The following is a 23,600-nucleotide window of genomic DNA, read 5'->3' on the forward strand; positions in this document are numbered from 1 at the left end:
GTCCAGCCATGATGCACCAAGAAACTCACAACGGGTAACAAAAGTACCATTGAGATCTGCTGTGGCCATCAATAATGACAATTTATCTGACCACGAGATTGATCATATCACCACTCCCAATCGTCAATGTACCCAGTCAAGAGACACGAAAGGCGCACTTCGTTTTGCGATACAATGGCACCAGAAAGAGAAAAGGGAAAACCCGGGGTTGGTATGCAGCAAGACACAGGAACAAACCAAAGCCAGGAAGAGCGAGAGCTGATATCGGGGTAGGATGAACAGCTTCAAGCAGAGGCATCAAGAGTACCCGGGAAAGGGAATCAGCAAATACAGAATAAGTGGAAAAGAACATGCATATTGAAGGGGAAAAAAAGAACAAGGTGCCATGATCTCTGACGAAGATGCAACGTTGCCGTGTAACCAGCCCGAGTTAGAACATAGATGGAAGTCCTGCGTCGCATACTTTCTACCATATCTCACCCACATACATCACAGATCAAGTATGAGCAGTAAATAATGGTCAGATAAAGTGAAGACGTCAAGGCTGGCCATACCGGGTCCCATTTACCTGAACTGACCAGGACCAACCATACCGCCCCGTACGTCACCGCCATTAGTCTGGCTGAACATCTCCAGCAAATGACGAGACGAAGGAGGTCCTTGAGGGCCAGGATTACCGGGCCCAAAGGGGCCTTGGCTGCCGGGACCAAGACCCATCATGAGCTCCGGATTGGGGGGCATGGGAGGGAAGCCAGGAGGCGGAGGGCCATTCATGTACCCCGGCGGAGGCATCATCCCCGGCGGAGGACCCCGCGGAAAGGCCTGACGCTCGTTGAGCGGAGGCGCATTACCAGGCATTGGCATCATACCTGGCGGGAAGTTAGGGTTCATGCCGCGCCCTGGAGTTGGGATTCCAGGCGGTGGGCCCATGGGACTGGGGCCATTGCCTTGCTGTGGAGGAGGCGGGTTGGTCCACCCAGGAGGAGGCGGAACATGCTCGAAACCCGGGGGTCGTTGGAGGATTGGAGGCTGATTCGGACCCTGCGGTGGACGAGAACCACCCGGGGTGAGGGGGCCCTGGTTGCCTTGCGGAAAGGGCACGTCGTCAAAGTACCCCATCGGCGGGCCATTAGCTGCTCGGCGGCGAAGTTGCGCACTATCAGGCCGCTGCATGTTGGCAATGGCGGGATCATCCAGGAAATTGGGCGTCTTTTGAGTAGTCAAGCCCGGAGGAGGACGAGCCAAGATCTCTGGCATCAGGCCTGGAGGCGCGGGTGGTCCCACATTCGGGGGCTGCTGAACTTGACCACTAGCAGGAGGGCCAACTCGCACTTGTTGCATCAGGCGGAGTAGATGCTCTCGCTCACGGGCCTGGGGATCTTTGCCTGCAAACTGAGCCAGGGGGTTTTCCTGGGAGGGTATAGCGTAGTCATGACGGGATAGCGCAGGCGATGATATGTTTGTGGTAGCCCGGGGTTGCTCCGAATGCACCATTGAAGTTGGGCGCGACCGCTGGGATAATTCGCTCTGGTTGGGCGTGCCACTATGCGATCGATTGCCACCTCCGATTCCACTTCCCAGCATCTGGAGAATGCGCTGGAATCCTTCCTGATCAGCATCGTGGGAATTAGCTGGTGTGCCTCCAGCTGAGGAGCGGGGAGCTAGCTGAGGTTCGGGTTCTTTGGCAGGACTGTCTGGCGGAGGGCTGAACAAGCCAGCAAAGCGAGACGACTTTCCAGGCTTTCCACCGAGGGCTTCTTTCTTCGCGGCCGATTCGGTGGAGGTGGGTGTACTGACTTCCTGAACAGGAGCCTTTGTATCACCTAGCATGCCGAAGAATCGTTCCATTGAACTGTCCGGCATGAAAGGAGTGCCGGAGTGACTGAAAATCTCGCCGTCGGTGCGGCGACTCTCCGGCTTCTGTGCGCCCATGTTCGAGTCGGCGGGCGTGTCCCTCTTCTCTTCGTAAGCTGGGGCCTGTTGGGCAGAGCCAGAACCAGCCTTCATGCGCTCCTTCCAGCGCTCAAAGTCCTCCTGCGTGTGTGCTCGTCGTGGCTCGTCTCGGTCATTGCTGTCCAGCCATTCAGGCTCTTGTTCGAGTTTGGCACCGCGAGTCCAGTCGCGGTCCGCGCCGTGTCGATCACGACGCCATTCACGGTTGCGTAGAGGCTTATCATCGTCGGCATCAGCGCCCTCGTGGGCATTCTCATCACGGAACCAGCTTCCTTCATATTTGGAACGTGCGGGCAGACCGTCCTTCTTTGTGGGGAAGCGGCCATCTCGATCTCGGATTCCTCGTTCATTGTTGGGATCACGAGGATTCTCCCTATTATCCCAGCGGTCAAATTCCCCATTGCGTCTCGGTTTGCGATCTGGGTCGTCGGGGGCGAATGTGCGACGTGGACGTCCAGCATTCCAGTCTTCCCGATCCCCGCGGCGGCCGTTCAGACCACCGGACTTCCCATCTCGCCGGTCAGAATCCCTCTCATGGGTGTCTCTGTCCTTGAAGAATTTGTCTCGGAAGTTGAAACGTTCGTTCTTCTCGTCCGAATCGCCTGATCGCACTGGCCGGTCAGTCAGATCGAACGATCCTTTGCCGCCGACTCGAGATGACGCAAAGGCAGTCTTTGGAGGGCCAAGAATGATATCCTCTAAGGCGATTCACGGACTGGTCAGCAACCGTCTCCGCGGGGGATTGATAACGGCAGCTCATAGGGGCCAATGGGGAGCACGAGAAGCCTACCTGAATTGGAGCCTCGGGAGATATGACGAGCTTCGAAAAAGCTTGGTCTTCTGTTTGTAGTAGTCTCGGAGGGATTATTAGGGTCGCGGGGAGTCTGTTGCTTGCGTTGAGTGGTTGGGTCAGGTTGGGGCCTATTGGAGAGAGGGCATAGTCAGTCTCAAGGACATGCCGGCAGGGGCGCAGCGGGAATTGTACGAACGTACATCCATTCTTCAATCGGGGGCAGGCCAGGGGGTTTTGCGACGAGAGGCGATGAGCGCAGCCATAACAGCTCATCGATCTCGTACCGTCGCGCCATGACGGCCCTGTCTGGAACGGTGTGTGCGATCTTGATCCACAGGAATTATGATCCTTTCATTGGTCGATGGAGAGTTGGAAATGAAGAGGAGGCTCAGCGATTTCGGTCGCAAGGCGCTGGGAGGACACAGGAGTCGGCAAAAGGAGTCGGTGGGAGACAACGACGGTGGTTCGGAAAAAGAGGTCGCGGAGTGAGGAGAAGCAGTAAGCCACTTGTGGCAATCAAGGCGGAGTCGGGGTCGGTGAGAATCTGGCGCGCCGCAGAAGGTGATGGAGAGTAGTCAAGCTAAGCCAACCAGGCTGAAGATGAGTGTGAGAAACTAGGGGCTTGATCAAAATCTGCACACTGTGAAACTGAAGATCTGACAGGGAAAAAGTGGATGCATAAAGGGAAGCATGCCAGTTGCCACTAGCGGATGCCCGTCTAGTCGATGTGCCGTCTCCTATATACTTATATCTCTAGGGGTCTTTACCCTTGATGATCGGTCTGTATGTTCCTCTCGCTCAATGAATCAGATGCATGGCTGCCCTTACTGTAAAGAGTCGTGACCGCTGAAGAAACAGACACTATCCCAGAACCAGCGCGGCAGCAAAATTGGTCAAAGGATACGCAAAGAAAATCCTGTGAAGCATTGAATTAGAGTCTGGGAAAAAGCATTGAGCACAATGATATCTTCCAAGGTTGCTATTGATCCTCTCTCTATATGGGCGTGTATTGTTTCATCCATATGTGGGCTCACGCTTAGATACCTTCAAGCACCTTCAGGCGCACGGTATATACACTCACCAAATTTGCAGAACTGACTACCTAACGAACAGGAACTTGAAGGAAATGTAATTTTTAATTGCAAGTGAAGAGATACCAAGAAATACATTATGGTACATGGCATCGACCTTATGCCTTCGCAATCTCCTCGAGGGCCTGCTCAATACTACCGGAGCTCCATGCATCGACCCGCTCCCGGTCGGAGGATTCATATAGTTTGCGTGCAAGTGCCAAAAGGAGGCCAGCCTCTAAGCCATCGGCTTCCGTGGCCTGTACTTGGATCCAGCTGATGACTGCTGCACGAGTAATCAGTGTGGTGCTACCACCCACCTGGGCAGCACGGTAGATGATGTGTAAAATCTTTCGGCGGGCGGCGGAATTGAGGCTCGGAGATTGATAAAGCGAGAGGATTCGCTCAAAGACATTGGCACGACGATAAATCTCCATATCCTAGCATGATCCGTTAGCTAGGGTGTCACACCCCGAGATAAAAAATTTCAAAAAAGGGAACTCACGGCTGTACTGCGAAGAGCCTTGACAAACATTCCCAGCAGCCAGTCGACCTCGTCAAAATACCCATCATCCAACTCAGGCTCATGCTGAAACACACGGTCGATCCAATAAGACGGGATTTTCTCCAGCTCCCAAGAAGGAGCTTTTTGCAGGAACTTGTTGACCTTGCCGTAGACCTTGTGCAAAGGATTTGCAAGGACGAATAAGCAGTTCGAAGCACATTCGCCAATGATCCAAGGAACGGGATTCTCAAGGCCAATGCTGTTGACCGTCTCAAGCAGTTCTCCTGTAAGAATATACACGGAACGCCATTCACCGTATTTTGATTCCTAAGATGAATTAGCTGAATAAATTATCGGCGCTTAGGTCTGATCGTACCTTCAGCTTCACCATGAAGCGTGCAATATTGGAAAATGCCTGCCTCCGAACTTCTTCGTGCTCAGAACACAAGCACAGCATCAATTCAGCAATGCGACCTTGCTCCACAGCTGCCTCAATATCTTCTCGCTCCCACCGGTGCAGTGCGTTATGAGTCGTGCCCTCGGTAGGGAGGAAGCCGAAGATTTCGTCAAGATCCACTTCCGAGGTTTTGTTGGCCGTAGTCGGTTGTGATGGGGACGTATCAACGTCCATTTTATCCTGTGTATCCGCATCATCTGACCCTTTCAGACACTTTTTGACAAGCGAGCGACTTTTCTTGGTCTCAGTGGCTTCGACTACTGCATCTCGAGCAGCCTTCAAAACTTGCGTACTCTCACCGGCCAACTTCAGATGTCCGAAAAGTCTTGCAATCCAGGCCCCGACGACTGATTCGGTGGATTCGTCGCCAGCTTTGACGACGAACGGCCACTGCTCGACAATTGCGGCAACAAGAGGGCTTGCAACTGAACTCTCATCCTTGGAAAGACTTCCCACCAAGTCGAGATAATGCACGGGCTTCTTAGCGACACGGGACACGCAGTTGTCAAAGAAAACTAGTTCCCTGTGCAGAGACTCTGGTTCAGAATCCTCCAAGCTAGACAGGATAGAGTTGAATGACAAGGGAGATTGATGGAGAACAGAATTCTCCGTGAGAACTGTCCTGAGCAAGACGGAAATGCGACGTGAAGATTCTTTGTCCGAAGTTTCCACGAGGACCTTGAGAATAGATGTGAATGGAGAATATTGCATTGCAGCTGCAAAGTGTCAGTTGCGGCGGATCAGATGTAGAAACTGTTTTGCATACCTGGCTTTTGCCACCAACGCATTGAGGCCGACTGTTGTGCAATCTGAAGGACACTCTGGAGTTGGCTGAGAAGAAGTTCAGAACTCTCTGCATCAAGATCCGGCTGTTCTAATCGCTTCAACACATCCACTAAGACCAATGACACATCAAAGCTCTCCTCTAGGGCAATATCAGGCATCACTTCATAGAAGCAAGTCAGGAGCTCGGCGACAGCTTCTTGCTGTTGCAAATCATCCTTGGCAGTTCGTCTAAACAGCAGTACCACGTCTTTAACTGCAGGACACCGACGAGAGAACTCGGCAAGCAGCTTGGAAGAAGCTTGGTTCCAGTACAGCTGCGCGCGTCCATGATCTGAGCGGAAGATCTTCAGCACTGCTTTCAGTTTTGTGAATGCTAGTGTCAAGATTCGCACAGCAAACAATGTGACAATCTCTGCATTCTGGTTCAAGCAGCGAGTCATGGTCTTCTGGCTCAAGGGACGAGGGAGAATATTTTCGATGACGATCGAGACCGGTGGCGGGAGAATGGGCTGCTTATCCGGCCACCCGAAATTGGCTGGGACGGGGAGCTGCACCGTTGAAAAGAGGAATGCTGACTCGGCCATCCATGATGGCGTTGCTTTGGGGTCAGAAATGAACATGGTCTTCCTGGTGAAGAAGTCGGCAATCAACTCCGGTGCCACGCTGAAAATTGCTACCAGCAATTCGATCTGCAGACTATCCACATCGGGCCGAAGACATTGAATAAGGTAGGATAGCGTGTTGTTGCGAACGGGAACGGATTCGCGGTACTTGTCGACATATATAGGCGAGTCAAGACCTAGTTCAATGGAAGTATCATCCTCAACAGGCAAGTTCTCCGGATCAGTTCCGGAAGGATACCAGCCTGTTTCAGGAAGAAGAACCCCAAGACCAGAAGTCTTACAGATGTTCATCAGAACTCTGTGGATCTCATTTGTAATGGAGATGCCTTCTGGGTTGGGCTCTTCTGATTCTCGATCGTAGCCATAGAGTGTCACTAGTTTTTCCATGTTCCATCGATTGAAAAACTTGCTCTTCGATTTCCGGGGTAGCGAGTTATCTTGAGCAATATCTCTCTCGACCGACTTGATGATCTCCAAAACAATTTCTCTGGAGTCTTTCCGAATATGGTCGAGAAATGCTCTGGTGAGTTTATGTTGCTCCACGATATCGGTCTTCTCCAGTGTATGTTGGACTCTCAAATTGGCCAGTAGATATCGCTGAGCATTTCTCCGGAGAGTGGACTTTTGTGGCTTGTCCTCTGAAGTCTCAAGCTGTGCTTTGCTGGGCGTCAAGAAGACCTCGAGACGCTTGAAGGTGATGTAGCGGCGATGATACAGCTGCCGAGCCACTGCGCCTCCATCAAAGGTGACAACCTCGGTGAGCAGACGGAGACAGGGTGAGATGATATGCTCCCTCGCTTTCAAAGTCTTCATGCCACGATTGAAGAGTTGCAATTGGTCCTTACTCAGCAGATACTTGCATAAAGCAACGCCGAATTCCCGGAATTCAAGTTCGCCGGAGATGGTCTTCAAGAAAATCGCCAGTACCGAAGGAACATTTGTGAGTAAGACATCATGGTTTTCGTTGTCTCCAAGAGCCCATGTCCGGATGAGATCTGGGAAGCAGATGGCTTCGTCATTCTCCTCTTTTCCGGGGGAGATTTGCTTATCGCAATAGGCTTTCAGGATGCGTAGCTTCTGTGCCCTTTCACTCTCCTTTTCCGCCTGATCTATGGACTGCAAGAAAGCCTTAAAGATATTCAAACCTGGCCTTTACGTTAGTTTTAGTGGTTGAAAGCTTTTCGAGCAAACGACTCGCCTTTCTTCGCCGTGACGACATTCTGTTGGAAAGCCAGCAGATCGCGCAGCTGAGTGGGGGATGTTATAGTGAAGTCATCGGTCGCATGAGCTTCTCCATCAAGCTTTCTCCTCTTCGCACGAAAAGGATGCTCTGCGATGTGCGCCATGTTGGAGTGCCGCGGTGTTATTTTTTTCAAGGTTCTCGTTGCGAAGTTCCGATGCCATCGAGATTTCGCGCTCTCTGATTGGTTGGAGTCGCTCCGCAAAATCCTCCACTTGGAAAGCTAAAAAACAACGAAGACTTGGATAGAAACACTGTAACTGCGGGATTCTATGACTTGTGTATGGATGTCGGTAGTCTATTCTGCGAGAAACATCAGTCCAGGTACCTATGTACTTGGTTCCTCTGTCCCTTCTTGGCCTTCCCTTTTCGTTTCAGTGCTCAGGCCCTTGCCGCTTTTTGTTCAGAGTAGAACTGAGCACGCCCCTGGTCATTACGTAATCACACTGGTAGCGGACGGGTATTTGTCGGGGCACTCCAAACCCTTAGGTAATCAAATTTTAGCTTATATAATCTTATTTCACCCCAACCCCAATTTAATTAAATCCTAATACATAAAGCATTTAAACGGCCCTAACAGGGCACATTCTACATAAATAGCCAGTTTCCCCACAATTTGAACACTTTCCTAGCGCCTTCCTTTTTTTAATTGGCCTAACCACCCTATTATCTCCTATCTGATTAGATCTCTGCATAGATCTCTGTGTTGCTGTGACGATGCAAGGGTTTAATAGTGGTAAATAAGCTATATTAGATAAATCAAGGCTAATTCGCCAAAATAGGTATATCTCGGCTAATAGGATTGGCTGGTTTAATATAATTAAACTAGCTAATCGGTGCTTATATAGTAAACCTATTGTGCTCCTGAAGATTAGGCCTAAGTCTATTAGTCTAATAAGTGCACAGTTAAGTATAGAGTTAGAAAGCGTCTAATCTATACATTTACTCGAACAAATAATCAGATTGCGACTTAGGATATTAATCATAAACTATATAGTATATAAATTAAGCAGATGTTTTAGGCTGCTTTTTCTGGAGATTATAGATATACTGGTTTAATCCTACTTTTTAGTAATCCTACTGCAGTACGCACAGGGATTACTAAAAAGGTAATTCGTGATTTATATCTATATATATTGCCTATATTGATTACCCCTAATAGTATCTTTATATATAATAATGCGCCTATATATAAGGTGTATATTGTATATAAGGCACTAGTGTCATGCACCAGCCTCTCTTCACTGCTGTGTTAGTCTGCTGACCGCAAAGGTATACTTCTCTTGGTAGCCACATGTTACGGACCTAGCATCGGCAACACGCTAAGGCATGAAGATGGAGAAGTGATAACCAATCAACTTGAAGTCACATAGGAACAACCTTCAGGTTGCGATTCGGACGAACAATGAATCACATGACTTGACCTATCGACGATAGGAAGGAACCTAGCGAGAATAGGTTCTAATGTAGCAGTGATAGGCTCAGGTATATTAGTGATACGACGGACTAGATATATATAAGGACGCTTATTCACCAGTATATATTTAGTTCTTCGCGTTTAATCAGCTATTACACTTAGAATAACTAAATTAGAATACGACTTATTCTTGTTCTACTTTATATTACTTAATACCCTAACTAATATCCAACGGCTTTAGGAGCTCACTTGAGGGTAGCTATCCCTAAATGACTAACTTAGTTAGTACCCCTAATTAACACACCTTTTAGGATAAGTACCTTATAGACTCTAGATCTATATAAGGCTAAAGTAGCAGTAGTGATAGGAGATAGGTAAGCTTAGAGGGACTATAGCTACTAAAAGAAGTATCACTTTTAAAGCAGTAAGGCTAATATAGTAATAGATAATTAGCTAGTGTATAATATATTGAATACTAAGTTTAGGATTTAAAGTGAAGTTAATAAGATAGTTAACGCTTTATTACTAACTATAATCTAATAATAGTAAGAAGTGATAGTATTAGTAATATAGAGAGAGAATAGGCTAGATATATATTGTTACTACCTCTTATTAATACTAAATTAATAGAGATAGTTTTTTAACTATAAGATTAACTAGTATATAGATAGCTATTAGCAGTAAAACTACCTAAACTAGACTTTTTTTATAGAGATTAAATAAAATTATAATTATTTCTTATATAAATAGATATATAGTTATATATTATTAATTATATAGAAGAAGTAGATAAAATAATATATATATCTATATATCTCTAAGGATAGGCCTTTAAATAGTTTAAGCCTTATATTTAAGAATTTAATAAAAAGCCTATAAGGGATTAAGGTGATATAATAAAAGAAATATTTATAGTATACTAAATCTTTAAAAAGAAGCTTAAATAGACTTTTAGAGATATTAATACTTAGTAAATAGCTAAAAGAAGACTTAAATAAATCTAATAGACTAGCTTAGTAAATATATATACTGCTGAATTCTAATAGATTATATTATATCTAGACTATAATAATAATATATATATCTAGTTATTTAAATAAGGTCTTAAAAAAGAAATTAAAGATAAATTAATATAGATTAATTAACCCACTAAATTATTAAAGATAATTAAAATAGTAGTTAAGTTTAATAACTAACTATATAAATAGAAGTTTTAATAAAGTAAAATATAATATAGTGGATAATACTAAAATAATAGATACTACTACTAAAAGGATAAATAAGGACTATAATAGTTTAAAGAAATCTATAGTAATCCTTATAGACTATAATTAATAGAGCTTAATATAGTAAGACTCCTTACTAAAAAGCAGAAATAATATAAGGAAAAGAAACTTTATTTTAAATATAGTAAATTAGGCTATATAATAAGAGAATATAAAAATAAAATAAGTAATTAGAAGCTATAGTAGATTTATATAATCTAAGAATAAAGTATATATAATATAACTAGAACTATAAAAGTAAGAATATTTTATATAATATAAGATAAACTAAGTTAAGGACTTAATACTAAGTGGAATTTAGGATAGGGCCTAAAGCTAATATATTAGATATTAGAAGGATATATTATAAAAGTGTAGGAAGTATTTAATAGGATCTATAAAGGCTCTAAAGATAGAGTAGAGAAAACTAGAAAGGCTAAATAAATACTATATAAGATCTAAAAAGGAAGATATTATATAGGAAATAAATAAACTTAGATAGGTAAAAACGCCTTAAAAAAGGCACTAAAACCTAAAATTAAATAAATAATACTAAATAATATAAAGTAATTACTAGATATAATCTAGAGTAATTAAATAAATAAACTATAGAACTATAAAAGTTTATAATAAAAAGCTACTATAATAATAAGTAAAAATACCTAAGAGATTAAAAAGAGCCTAGATAAGGTTAATAAAGATATTAATTAAATTAAAGAAATATATTAAAAATAAGTGAAAGATATAGATTAACTAAGAACCTTAATATATAAAAGTATTAATATTATTGATTTAAGGTAGTTAACTAAGTAACTAAAAATAGAACTAGCCTATAAAAAAGTTAAAGAGTATAATAATATCTTTAGATAATTTTATAAACTACTTAATAAAGAGGCTAAACTATAAAAGCTATAGGCTATTAGTAAAATACTAGATAATAAATAATCTATATTTAAAGATAATAGAGATTATAATACTAAAAAAAAGTAAATAATATAGCTAAAATATAAGGATTTATTATAGCTAAACTCTAGATATAAATAGGAGGTAGAGGTTTAAAAAAGAATAAGCTCTAGAACCTTAGTTAATTTATAGCTTAAAAAGTATAATAAATAAGAATAGTTTCTATAGATAAGCTAGGAAATAAAAGTAGATTAAAAAAAGGTTTAAGATAGTTATTAAATAACTAATTCTTAAAAGCTATTGAAAGAAGAATCTAAAAGATAAAGAATAGGTATCTTAAAGATATCTATAGAGATATTAAAAACCCTAAAGATCTAAAAAACTCTACTATCTTAAAGAACTAATAAAATACTCTTAATACTTTAAAAATCCTTTAAAAATAAATATCTAGGAATTTAGGAGCAGTTTAGCTAGAAGAGCAACCTAGATAGTATACTATATATAAAAAATCTATAAAAGGTATTTTATAATAAATCTAATAGTAATAAGTCAGTATTATATATTAAAGATATAGAAGGAATATACCTATATATATAAGAAGACTGTATATATATTGGATATATAAAATATCTAAAATATAACTTAAGAGCTATAATTAAATACTATAATAAATTATATATAATCTATATAATTAATAAGATAGATTATAGTAGAATTAATCTAAAATTACTATAGTATATAAGAAAACTATACTAAAAGAAATAGCAGTTAGTAGCCACTATATAGGGAAAATATATAAAGGCTAAAGCTTTAATAGTGATTCCTAAGGGAAGTAATATTCCTATTTAAATTATATTTAACTCTAGAGTAGTAAGAAACTTTATAAGCCTATAGTTTAGCACTAAATACTAAATATTAATAGTTTAGAAAAGTTAAATTATATTAATTATTAAACTATATAAGTAAAAACTAGGACTAAGAATTATTTATTATATAAAGTAAATCTAAATAATTATTAAGAATTATAAAGAAAAGATATATTTTAATATTACTAGATTAAGATAATATAATATAATAATTAAAATACTATAATTAAAATAATATAATTTAAAAATTAATTAGTAATATAATAGTATCTATTTTAAAAACTATAAGTATAAATAAACTGAAGTAAGATAGACTAAATATAAGATATTAAACAATAAAAGGCTTAACTTTAGGGAGATAGGAATCTATCGCGATCTATATAAGTATAAAATTAAATAGAGTTAGTGGTCTAGAGGTAAAGTATAGAATAAGACTATAGATATTAGTATTATTATAATAGTAGAATAGTTACTAGAAATAACTAATAATAAGCTAAAGGAATATATTATAGTAAACTATAAATTAAAAACCCTTTATATAATTAAGGAAGAAATATAGATATCTAAAGAGTACTATAAGTACTAAGATATATTTAAGCCACTAAAAGATAGTAAACTACTAAAGTATAGTCTATTTAACTATAAGATTAAGATTAAAAAAAAATAAAGAGCCTATATTCTAACTAATTTACTAATTATTAAAGCTTAAATTAGAGATATTATAAGCCTATATTAATAAAAATCTAAAGAAGAAATATATCTAGAAATTACTATTATTAACTAAATATCCTATTATCTTTATAAAGAAAAAGGATAGAAGTTTATAACTTTATATAGACTATTAATAATTAAATTTAATTATTATTAAAAATTAATATTTATTACTTTTAATTAAGAAGATCTAAGACTAGATCTATAAAGTAAAATATTTTATAAAATATAATATTATTAATATATATAATTAAATATAAATTAAAAAAGATAATAAATAGAAAACAGTATTTTAAATAAAATATAAACACTTTAAATATATAGTAATACTATTTAGGCTTATTAATATACTAGCTATATTTTAGTAATTTATCTTTAGTATATTAAAAGAGTATCTAGATATCTTTATAGTAGTATATTTTAATAATATCTTAGTATTTTCTAAAACTATAGAAGAATATATTAAATATAATAAGAAAGTTCTTTAAAAGCTTTAAAAGGCTATAGTGACTTTTAAACTAAAAAAATATAAATTTTATATCTAAGAAATAGGGTTTCTAGGATATATAATTAGTAATAAAGGATTTAGTATAAAAGAAAAAAAAATATAAAATATTATTAAGTAGCTAATACTAAAAAATCTTAAAAAAGTATAATAATTTATAGGATTATATAATTACTACTAGAACTATATCTATAATTTCAGAAAGATTATAGTTAGATTTAATAAGATAATAAAGAAAAATAACCACTAAAAATAGAATAATAAAGCCTAAGAATTATTTAATAAACTAAAATAATTATTTATAGAATAAATAATATTAATAGTCTATAATCTAGATAAGCTAATAACTATTAAGACAGATATATTAGATTATACACTAGAAGTAAGAATAACTTAACTAAAAAATAATAAAAAGCTATAACTAATTATATTTTAGTCTAAGAAAATAATCTAAGTAGAGCTTAATTATAATATCTATAATAAAGAACTACTAGCTATAGTGTTAGTATTTAAAGTCTAAAGACTATATCTAGAAGGAGTAAAGTATACTATAACAGTGAAATCAGATTATAAGAATTTAATATTCTTTATAATAATAAAAAAACTTATTTATAGATAGGTAAAATAAGTAAAGGTCCTTTTATAGTATAATTATAGAATTAAGTACTATAATAGAAGAAGTAATAGCTAAGTAGATATCTTAAATTAATAACTAGACTATAAAGAAGGGACTAAAGAAGTGGTACCTATAATCCTGATTATAGATATTAAAAGGAATCTTATATATAATTATTAAGTTCTTTCAGTAACTAGTGAAGTTATAGACAATAAGTGGATTAAGTAAATCAAAGAAGCAACTAAAAACAATATGAAAGTACAGGAAATCCTAGATATAGATCTAGAGGAAACAATCAGAGAACAAAATGATAGATTGATCCTAGTTCACAGATTGATCTATATACCTTAAGTATTAAGGAAGGAAGTCATCTAATAACACCATATAAATTACCAGCAGAATAACTGGGCAGGACTATTACTAATTATATAATTTATATATAATAATATAATACACTTAACCATAGGAGAATCACTATTTTACACTAATTATAGGTATAATCCTTTATTAATTAGTAAACCATAAAGTAATCACATAGTCATAGAATCAGTATAATTACTAATAACTGGTATATAGTAATTATATTTATAGATAATAAGAGATATTGAGTTTCTTAACCTATATATAAAAATATATTACAACTAAAACTATAGGGAGGGGCTTAACCTTAAGAAGAGAGAGAAGATCTACTTACTACAATAAAATATTAAAATAAAGCAACTAAGTAAAAAGTTAGATTATAAGAAACTAAGACTATTTATAATTAAAAAAAAATAGGACTAGTTAACTACTGCTTAAAACTACTAAAAAGTATAAAGCAAATTTATCTAATATTCTATATATTATTACTAAAATCAGCACTAAAAGATATATAAATTGCTACTAATATTAAAATTAAAAAAGAAATAGAAGATAAATATAAAATTAAAACTATTATAAAAAATAGCTGATTTAATAGTCAGCAGTAATTCCTAATTAAATAAAAGAGGTATCCTATCTTAAAAAATATATAGGAACCTATTATAAATCTAAGAGGCTATTATTAGCTAATTTAATAGTATTATTATAAGGTAAAGAAGATGCTTTAAAGATAGAAATAAAGAAAGTATTAAAGTCAATATTAGTCTAATCTATAGGACTTATTAGATTAATAGATATAATTAACTATATTAGATTAAAACCTTTTAATATAGCTATAAAGATCCTATTAAGATTATAAACAGTAGATAGAGTAGACTTATTTATAGTATAAGCATTTTTTATAAGATAATCTTTTTAATAGATAAATTTAATATATTTTTTCTTAAGATAATCTAATTCTTCTTTTTCACAATATTTAAGATCCTTTAGTTCAGTAATCTCTTTATACTTTTAGGCAATAAAGTTATTAGTATAATTCTAAAGGAGAGATTTTTACTGTTTAAGATATATAACTTAAGTAAGGGCAATATAGCACTTCTTAGTAATCTCCTACTAAAGGTAAACAAGATAGCACTATTCTATATTAGAGTATAATAGATAAGATATCTTATACTTAGTATAGCTACTACTATTTATATAGCCACTATAATAATTAGAGTAGCTAGAATAAATATACACTTATTTAAGATAAATATAATATTTATAAGGGATAACAGACTAATAATCTTTATCTTTAATACAATAAGCTAAGGCGTTTTTATAAATAGAAGCCTTAGAAGATATAGTTAGGATAATATAGCAGAAAAATTAAAAAAAGCAAAAGTAAAGGCATATACCTATAGGGCGGCTATATTTAAGAGTCTTTAGGATAAAGACCTAAAAGGAGGGGATAATATTATAGATCTAGTATCAGCAATATACTAAGGTATAAAAATAGAGAAGTAATAATTAATTAACTTAGAAGTTATATAGGAATAACCTTTAGGTTATAATTCGGACGAATAATAAATTATATAACTTAACCTATTAATAATAGGAAGGAACCTAGCAAGAATAGGTTTTAATATAGCAGTAATAGGCTTAGGTATATTAGTGATATAATAGACTAGATATATATAAGGATATTTATTCACTAGTATATATTTAGTTCTTTGCGTTTAATTAGCTATTACACTTAGAACAACTAGATTGGAATATAACTTATTCTTATTCTACTTTATATTACTTAATACCCTAACTAATATCTAACAGCCTTAGGAGCTTACTTAAAGGTAGCTATCCCTAAGTGACTAATTTAGTTAGCGCCCTTAATCAACACACCTTTTAGGATAAACACCTTATAGACTTTAGACCTATATAAGGCCAGAGCGGCAGCAGTGATAGGAGATAGGTAAGCTTAGAGGGACTATAGCTACTAAGAGAAGTATCACCTTTGAGGCAGTAAGGCTAACACAGCAGTGGACGATCAGCCAGTGTGTGACACCATAGTCCCTCTAAGCCTATCTGTCTTTTGTACCACTGCCTACCTAGCCTTATATAGGCTCAGAGTCTATAAGGTGCTTATCTATAAAGGTATATTGATTGGGGGCGCTGAGTAAGTTAATCACTTAGTGATTAGTATCCCTAAGTAAGCTCCTAAGGTCGTTAGATATAGTCAATAAGAATCGATATAATAAAGTCTAATTTATATTAATAATCTAAGTGCTATATAATAAAATAAGGATTAAACACAAAGAACTAAATATATACTAGTAAATAAGCGTCTTTATATATCTAGTCCATCATATTACCTAATAAGACTAGGTCTTATTGCTTAATATCTTCTAAGCTTATCACCCAATAAGTCCTAGTTATATAATCCAATACGTCCTTATTATAACCTGAATTTTTCCTTATATGACTCCTAAGTTAATTAGTTATCACTTCTCCATCTTTATACCCTAATATGTTGCTAACGCTAGGTCTATAATATTATCCCCTCCTTTTAGGTCTTTGTCCCAAAGACTCTTAAGTACAGCCGCCCTGTAGGTATATGCCCTTATTTTTGTTTTTCTGATTTTTCTGGCTATATCATTCTGACTATATCTTTTAAAGCTTCTATCTATAAGAAAGCCTTATCTTATTATATCAAAGATAAAGGATACTAGTCTATAGTTCTTTATAATTATTATATTTATCTTAACTAGAGGTATATTTATTCTAATTGCTCTAATTATTATAATAGTTATATAAAGGGTGGTAGTGGTATATAGTATACTATATTAGATCCTACCTTTTCTAATATAGAATAGTATTGCTTAGTTAAATCCTAAAATTCCTTTAAAAAGGAAGAGGAGGCTATCCTTCTATAATAGTAGACTATACTAGCTAAACTTTTTTATCTTTAAGAATAAAAATATTTATTATAAAAATATACTAGTAACTTTATTATATATAATTTTAAAGAGATCTCTAAGCTAAAAGATCTTAAATATTATAAAAAAAAAGAGTTAGATTATCTCTAAAAAGAATATATTAAGTCTGTCTATTAAAAAGATTATCTTATAAAGAGTGCTTATACTATAAATAAATCCACTTTATCTACTATCTATAATCCTAATAGGATTCTTATAGCTATATTAGTGAGTTCTATTTTAATATAATTAGTTATATCTATTAATCTATTAAATTCAATTAACTAGGCTAATATTAATTTTAATACTTTTATTGCTTCTATCCCTAAGGTATCTTCTTTATCTTATAGAAATACTATTAAACTAGCTAGTGATAACTCTTTAGGTTTATAATAGATTTTATATATTTTCTAAGATAGAGTAACCTTTCTACTTAATTAGGAATTGCTATTAACTATTAAACTAGCTATTATTTATAATAGTTTCAACTTTATATTTATCTTCTATTCTTTCCTTTTTAATTTTAATATTAATAATAATTTATATATTTTTTAACACTAGTTCTAGTAATAATATATAGAATATTAAATAAATTTACCTTATACTTTCTAATAGCTTTAAGTGATAATTAATTAGTCCTATTTTTTTAATTATAAATAGTCTTTATTTTTTATAGTTAAATTTCTTATTTAGTTACTTTATCTTAATATTTTATTATAATAGATAGACCTTTTCCCCTTTTTTAAGGTTAAATCCCTTTCTATAGTTTTAGTTATAATATATCTTTATTTATAAATTAAGAAATTTAATATCTTTTATTATCTAAAATTATAGTTATTATATATTAGTTACTAATAATCTTATAGATTCTATAACTATATATCTACCTCTTAGTTTATTAATTAGTATAAGATTATATCTATAGTTAATAAAAAATAGTGATTCTTTTATTATTAAGTATATTATATTATTATATATAAATTATATAATTAGTAATAGTCTTATATAGTTATTCTACTAGTAATTTATATAATATTATAAATACTATTCTAGTATCTAGTTTATTTATTCTATCTATCTATTTATTTAAAGGTAATAGACTATTAATAATCTATAATTAATACTAATCTGATCTATAAATAATTTCTATATTTTACTAATATATAGCTTATCTCTATCTAATATAATTTTTCTTAAAGTTCTATAGTTATAAAAATATATCTTAGAAGAATATTTACTATCTCTTCTATAGTAATCTTTTTAGTTATTAGAATTATATATATATATATATTTAGTTAGTTTATCTATAATAACTATAATTATATTATATTTTTAGGATTTTAGTAGTTTTATAATAAAGTCTATAGTAATCTACTCCTATAGATATTTTAGTACTTTGTTATTTTATATTTCTTTATATAGTATATATCTTACTACTTTATCTTATTAATAAATATTATATATTATAATATATTATTAAATTTTTTAGTTTATATTCAGAAAGTAATTAGATATCTACTATTAAGAATAAAAAAGTAAAAAAGATCAGAAATAATCCTAAAATCTATATAAAAATAACTAAATTAACTATTTCTAGAAGCTATAATAAATAGTTAATATTATAAAAATATCTATAATTAAAATTCTATCCTCTAGAATAATTAACTCTAGATAATCTTTTAAAATAGTTTATATCTAATAAATCTAAGTTAGCCTATTATATCTAATAGCTCTATAAAGAACTTTAGCTATATATTAGAGAAATATATAGTATAACCTCTATTAAATTATCTATATAGCTTCTCTTAACCTTAAGCCCTCTAAGCACTTTACCCTTTTTTAGGATAATATATTTAATTAATAACCCTATATACCTTTTTATAGAAGCAAGATCTATAATAGGAACTCTATTAGATAAGTAGCAAGTAACTAGCCTAGGCCTATATAAGTTATTTTAGGAGGGTATTTTGTTCCCTAAGTACCCAATGACAGAGGAGAGTATATAGAGTGGGTGAAAGAAATGCTCATGGATTCCCCTCTCCAAGGGAGAGGAAGTGAGAAAGAGCGCAAGCTATCTATATGGTGCAAACCGCAGGCAGCCGCCATCAGACGGATATCCTCCATTGGGCTTTGGATTCTTCCGCCGGAGTCGCCTCTCTCAGAAAATCTGAGTCCCTATCATTTAAGAGGCCAGATAGTGACCTCAAGGATACCCACCTAGGTAATGTCAAGGCTAATACCAGGGGGTGAGCACAATGCCAGGAGTTCTACTTTGCATTGTGTTTGTTGGAATGAGTGTGTGGAGACTCACGTTAATAGTTTATCCTTTTCCTGTATGTTATGATTAGTTAAGCGTACGCCCTTTTCCTGCTGGTCCAGAATCCCAAGGCAGGCGCATGACAGGGATCATCGCACGCAGGATAAATGCAGGGGCAGCTCCAGTGGCTTGCTTGTTGAGATCTCTGTTGCTGTTAGAGGCTGTAAGAATGCCTTGGAAGCTATCACACTTATGTGTCTATATGCCCTGGATGAACAGCGGCGACAATTATGTGTCTTTGCGACACATGGGCAGCATTCTTCGGCCCGTACCGTCGATGGAGTTCCTTGGCGTGCAACACATTGGCAAGCTTGGTCTGTCCATACCGCATCATCGCAGACTTCGTCCCTAAGTTGATATCGGCAAATTCAATCCCAGACTTTGGTGGAAACGCGGCGTGGCCGTCAGATGTGACGTTCACAATGCGACAGGTAACCCCTGCGGCCGAGTTTGCCGTTAAGAGCGGTAGCAGATAATGAGTTAAGAGCCAGTGTGCGATGTAGTTGGTCTGTGCAGCGACATGCGTTAACTTTCTGAGTCGCAGCTCGCTATAGAATCCTGGCAAAGATGGGCCTTACCTGCAGCTGGATATCATATCCATCCGCCGTGAGAGCGAATGGGACGCCCATGACACCAGCGTTGTTCACCAGCCCATGCAGGATGGTCTCTCGGCGCCTCAGTTCTTTAGCGGCAGACACCACACTGGCGAGGCTTGATAGATTGATTTTGAGAAATTGGATATTTGCAGATGGGAGTTGGGCCTTGATCTCGTCAATGGCAGTGAGAGCCTTCGTCTCGTTGCGTGTACCCATCCATACTCTGGCGCCGCGTGATGCCAAACCAACAACGGTAGCTTTACCGCTAATTAAGAATACCATGTCAATAGCTTTCCAGTAACCTCAACATTTGCGCACTTACATGCCTGCGTTCCCACCAGTAACGAGATAGACTCTCCCAGAAAGGTCAGGAAGGGAGTCAGCGGAGAACTTTGACTGCATCGTTATTTAGTGAAGATAAGATAATAGCCAAAGGTCGACTGAAGACAAGAAGGTGGGCTTAGAATCAATTAGAAATATGACGATTATGTATACTTTTTTTTCTCAGCATCAAAGATACCGCAGGCTACCGAGTCCAGGCTGGCCCCACACCGCAAGGTCGGTTTTTGTCCGCAACTGTCCGCAGTATTGCCTCTCCTAGCGTCCAGTTAGTAAAAAGGTTGAGGTGCCCCTATCCATACTCCTCCCTGATCAGATTAGGTCACTCCGAAGCGTGCTCAGTTCTACTCAGTCATCAAAAAGCGGAAAGGGAAGGCCAAGAAATGGCATAGGAAATCCGCTACCTAGGTAACTAATGGATAACTACTCAGTAGTGGGCATAGAGTCATAATGATTGGTTTATATAGGAGGCGGTAGGATAAGAGCGGTGTAGTTCAAATACTTTTGTCCAGCGACTGTAGAGGCCTTAAAACACGTGCAGCGGCTCACCCGGCCGTACCTCTTCGCTATCAGCAACCACAATATTCATCAAGACCCCACGCCATGATGCCAGTAGATGAAGTGCCTGCAAATGCCCCTGTCATGACTTTTGATCGTGTCGATAAAACGAGGACAGCCCCTTCAGAGAGCTCGAGCAAGCCGCCAGCCAAGCGAAATCGAATCCAGCTCAGTTGCACTCAGTGTCGCCAAGCCAAGTTGAAATGCGATCGAGAAAGGCCGTGTTCACAGTGTATCAAGAAAGGACGGGCTTCTATATGCATATTCAAGCCTCCGGTTGCTCGCAAGAGACCGACAACGAGCATGCAGAATCGATTGGAACATCTGGAAAGTCTTGTCAAAGGGGCGATGGCAAGTCTGCCGTCAAATGGGCATGATGGTTCTGCGAGTAATTCGCTTACATTCTCGCCTGATTCTGCTTCGCAATTGCAAGCCCCTACTGACATTCGTGGAACCTCCGTTGAAACACCCATCTACGCCGAGGACGGCGTTTCGAACGCCTCCGGTCAAGTGATTCTGGGACCGAATGAGACTACCTATGTTGGGGCAACCCACTGGGCTGCAATGCTTGATGATGTAACATTTGACATTTTCCTGTCCCCTTGATCTCTATCAGCTGATATTTTTTAGATTGAACAAGTGAAAACGTACTTCAACGAAGTCGAAGGGGAAGCCTCGCTACCTGACGAGAGCGTGCGATCTGGTCTGTCTCTGTTCTTCGACCCTGAATCATTAACTACCAAGGAGGACCTCTTGGCCGCGTTACCCGAGCGACCCATAGTGAATCGACTGATCTATCGATATTTTAACTCTAACAGTCCTGCCCTCCGTAAGTTATTTGCAGTTTTTTTTGCGGATGTTGACTAAATTTGATACAGATGTCATTCATAAACCAACATTTCAAAACAACGTATGCAACCAAGGCTCACGAGAGGCTTTCCCGCCTTTAAGTACCGCAAGACTAATACCATCTGCAGTACAGAAAGTTCTGGTCTGACCCCCACGGCTCCCCGATCAGTTGGCTTGCGTTGATATACTCCATTATGGGTCTGGCGATTTTTGCAGCTCTAGGAGCCGGCGAAGAAAACGCCGACCTCCGTGGAACTCCAATAGAGATGATACGAACGTATCGTGGATGTTGTGCACAATGCCTTGTGCTCTCCAATAACGCTCAACCAGGACCTTATACTCTTGAGGCCTTCCTTATTTATATAGAGGGTGAATTTGTTCTCAGCAAAGGTGACCAACTGAACTGTTATTTGATAGTCGCTGTTGCAGTTCGTCTCGCCCTGCGAATGGGCCTCCATCGAGATTCGGACAATGTTGGAGGCAACATTACCCCCTATCAGGGCGAGATCCGGCGCCGGATCTGGCATTTGTTAGTACAGATGGACTTACTGGCCAGCTTCCATAATGGCTTACCACCAATGGTTCAAGCTATCGAAAGCGACACTCGCGTCCCACTGAACCTCAAAGACGAGGATTTTGATGAAGATACAACTGAATTGCCAGCGTCCAGACCGGAGACCGAAATCACGGGCATGTCATACACACTTGCCAAAGGTCGAATAGCCCGAGTATTTGGCAAAATTATCGAGCAAGCAAACCTCTTGACACTCCCTCCTTATCATGAAGTAACGGCACTAGATCAGGAACTACGTCAAGCCTTTGCTGCCGTGCCACCTTTTCTTCGTGTCGCACCAATGGAGCTTTCAATCACCGAATCTCCTCAACTCATTGTACAACGATTCAGTATCGCAGTGCTCTTTCACAAGTCTCAATGCGTCTTGCACCGCAAGTATCTCATGAATAAAAAAGATAATGCAGAATTTTCACATTCCAAGAAGGCCGGGATAGACGCTTCAATGGAACTTCTTTCCATTCAGTCCGAGGTTCACGATGCTGTTCAACCTGGCGGCCCTTTGTGCAAAGATCTGTGGTTTGTTTCATCATTATCAATGCACGATCTTCTACTCGCCGCGATGATAGTATACTCGAGTCTCATGCAGGAGAGTGAGGGCATTGCTCTGAAGCCGGGAGATCTGCAAGAACCCAACACCAAGCAGACACAGATGATAAGAGCGCTGCAAAGATCATATAGGATATGGACAGAGACGACAAGTATGTCGGTTGATATTGGGAAAGCCTGTGGTGTGCTGGGCAACATGGTGAAACGAGTCAATTCAGTCTTCCGACATTATATTGAAGATACAGTTGTCTCTGCTGGGTCGAATGATGCTGCAGGATGTAATGATGGGGAATCTATTTTGAGGCTCTCATTGAACGGTATGTGCTCCCGCGCTTCCAGGCTACATCACGCTATCGGCAATGAAACCCGGAAACCCAAATGCAAGAAAATTTACTAAACAAGCCCAGAACCGATACCATCGCCGGAATTACCAACTAGTGTCTTCGATCTTTTGAGTGGAGGGCATTACCAAGGGTCGGACGACACCTTTCTGTCACCAGGCCTCGCCATGCAGTCTGATTTTGATGCCATGTCCATGCCTATGGATCCGTTAGGGGCCTTTTTAGATACGTCAATGGAGTTCGATTGGGTGTGTGATATTCGAATCAAAAGACTATGACCAATAAAGCTAATAATTTAGCAGAACGTTTTCGACAACCATGTTCGCCAACCACCAGTAAATGACCGAGCTTAACCAGAGACCTCTTTAAAGGATTTAGGGTTTGGAGATGAGTTTAATTTCAAATATCTGAACTAGCAACTAGGTCTATGAAGAAGAACGCAGAGCATAGATGTCT

The 23,600-nt window shown here is 37.5% G+C and overlaps 4 protein-coding genes across 4 annotated transcripts; 1 reads left to right on the forward strand and 3 right to left on the reverse strand.

Annotated features, from left to right (window-relative positions):
• Positions 1 to 564: 564 nt before the first annotated feature.
• N7459_003297 (uncharacterized protein) lies at positions 565 to 3,041 on the reverse strand (the record flags this gene model as incomplete). Its single annotated transcript, XM_056942481.1, has 3 exons — positions 565 to 2,651; positions 2,744 to 2,874; positions 2,947 to 3,041. The coding sequence occupies 3 exons, from the start codon at positions 3,039 to 3,041 to the stop codon at positions 565 to 567; spliced, it is 2,313 nt and encodes a 770-aa protein (XP_056802364.1).
• An 894-nt stretch (positions 3,042 to 3,935) lies between these two features.
• Positions 3,936 to 7,533, reverse strand: N7459_003298 (NPA1/URB1 family protein; the record flags this gene model as incomplete). The annotated part of the gene is made up of 5 exons (XM_056942482.1): positions 3,936 to 4,256; positions 4,322 to 4,648; positions 4,698 to 5,494; positions 5,545 to 7,337; positions 7,379 to 7,533. 5 exons carry the CDS (start codon positions 7,531 to 7,533, stop codon positions 3,936 to 3,938), a joined length of 3,393 nt encoding a protein of 1,130 aa, XP_056802365.1.
• Positions 7,534 to 19,531: 11,998 nt separating this feature from the next.
• N7459_003299 (uncharacterized protein) lies at positions 19,532 to 20,339 on the reverse strand (the record flags this gene model as incomplete). The annotated part of the gene is made up of 3 exons (XM_056942483.1): positions 19,532 to 19,849; positions 19,920 to 20,202; positions 20,260 to 20,339. 3 exons carry the CDS (start codon positions 20,337 to 20,339, stop codon positions 19,532 to 19,534), a joined length of 681 nt encoding a protein of 226 aa, XP_056802366.1.
• Positions 20,340 to 20,879: 540 nt separating this feature from the next.
• Positions 20,880 to 23,497, forward strand: N7459_003300 (uncharacterized protein; the record flags this gene model as incomplete). Its single annotated transcript, XM_056942484.1, has 7 exons — positions 20,880 to 21,410; positions 21,465 to 21,663; positions 21,713 to 21,744; positions 21,812 to 22,052; positions 22,101 to 23,120; positions 23,211 to 23,392; positions 23,447 to 23,497. The coding sequence occupies 7 exons, from the start codon at positions 20,880 to 20,882 to the stop codon at positions 23,495 to 23,497; spliced, it is 2,256 nt and encodes a 751-aa protein (XP_056802367.1).
• Between the last annotated feature and the right edge of the window lie 103 nt (positions 23,498 to 23,600).

Source organism: Penicillium hispanicum (assembly GCF_028827665.1).
Source record: "Penicillium hispanicum strain IBT 35686 chromosome Unknown utg000003l_segment0_segment0, whole genome shotgun sequence".
NCBI lineage: Eukaryota > Fungi > Ascomycota > Eurotiomycetes > Eurotiales > Aspergillaceae > Penicillium > Penicillium hispanicum.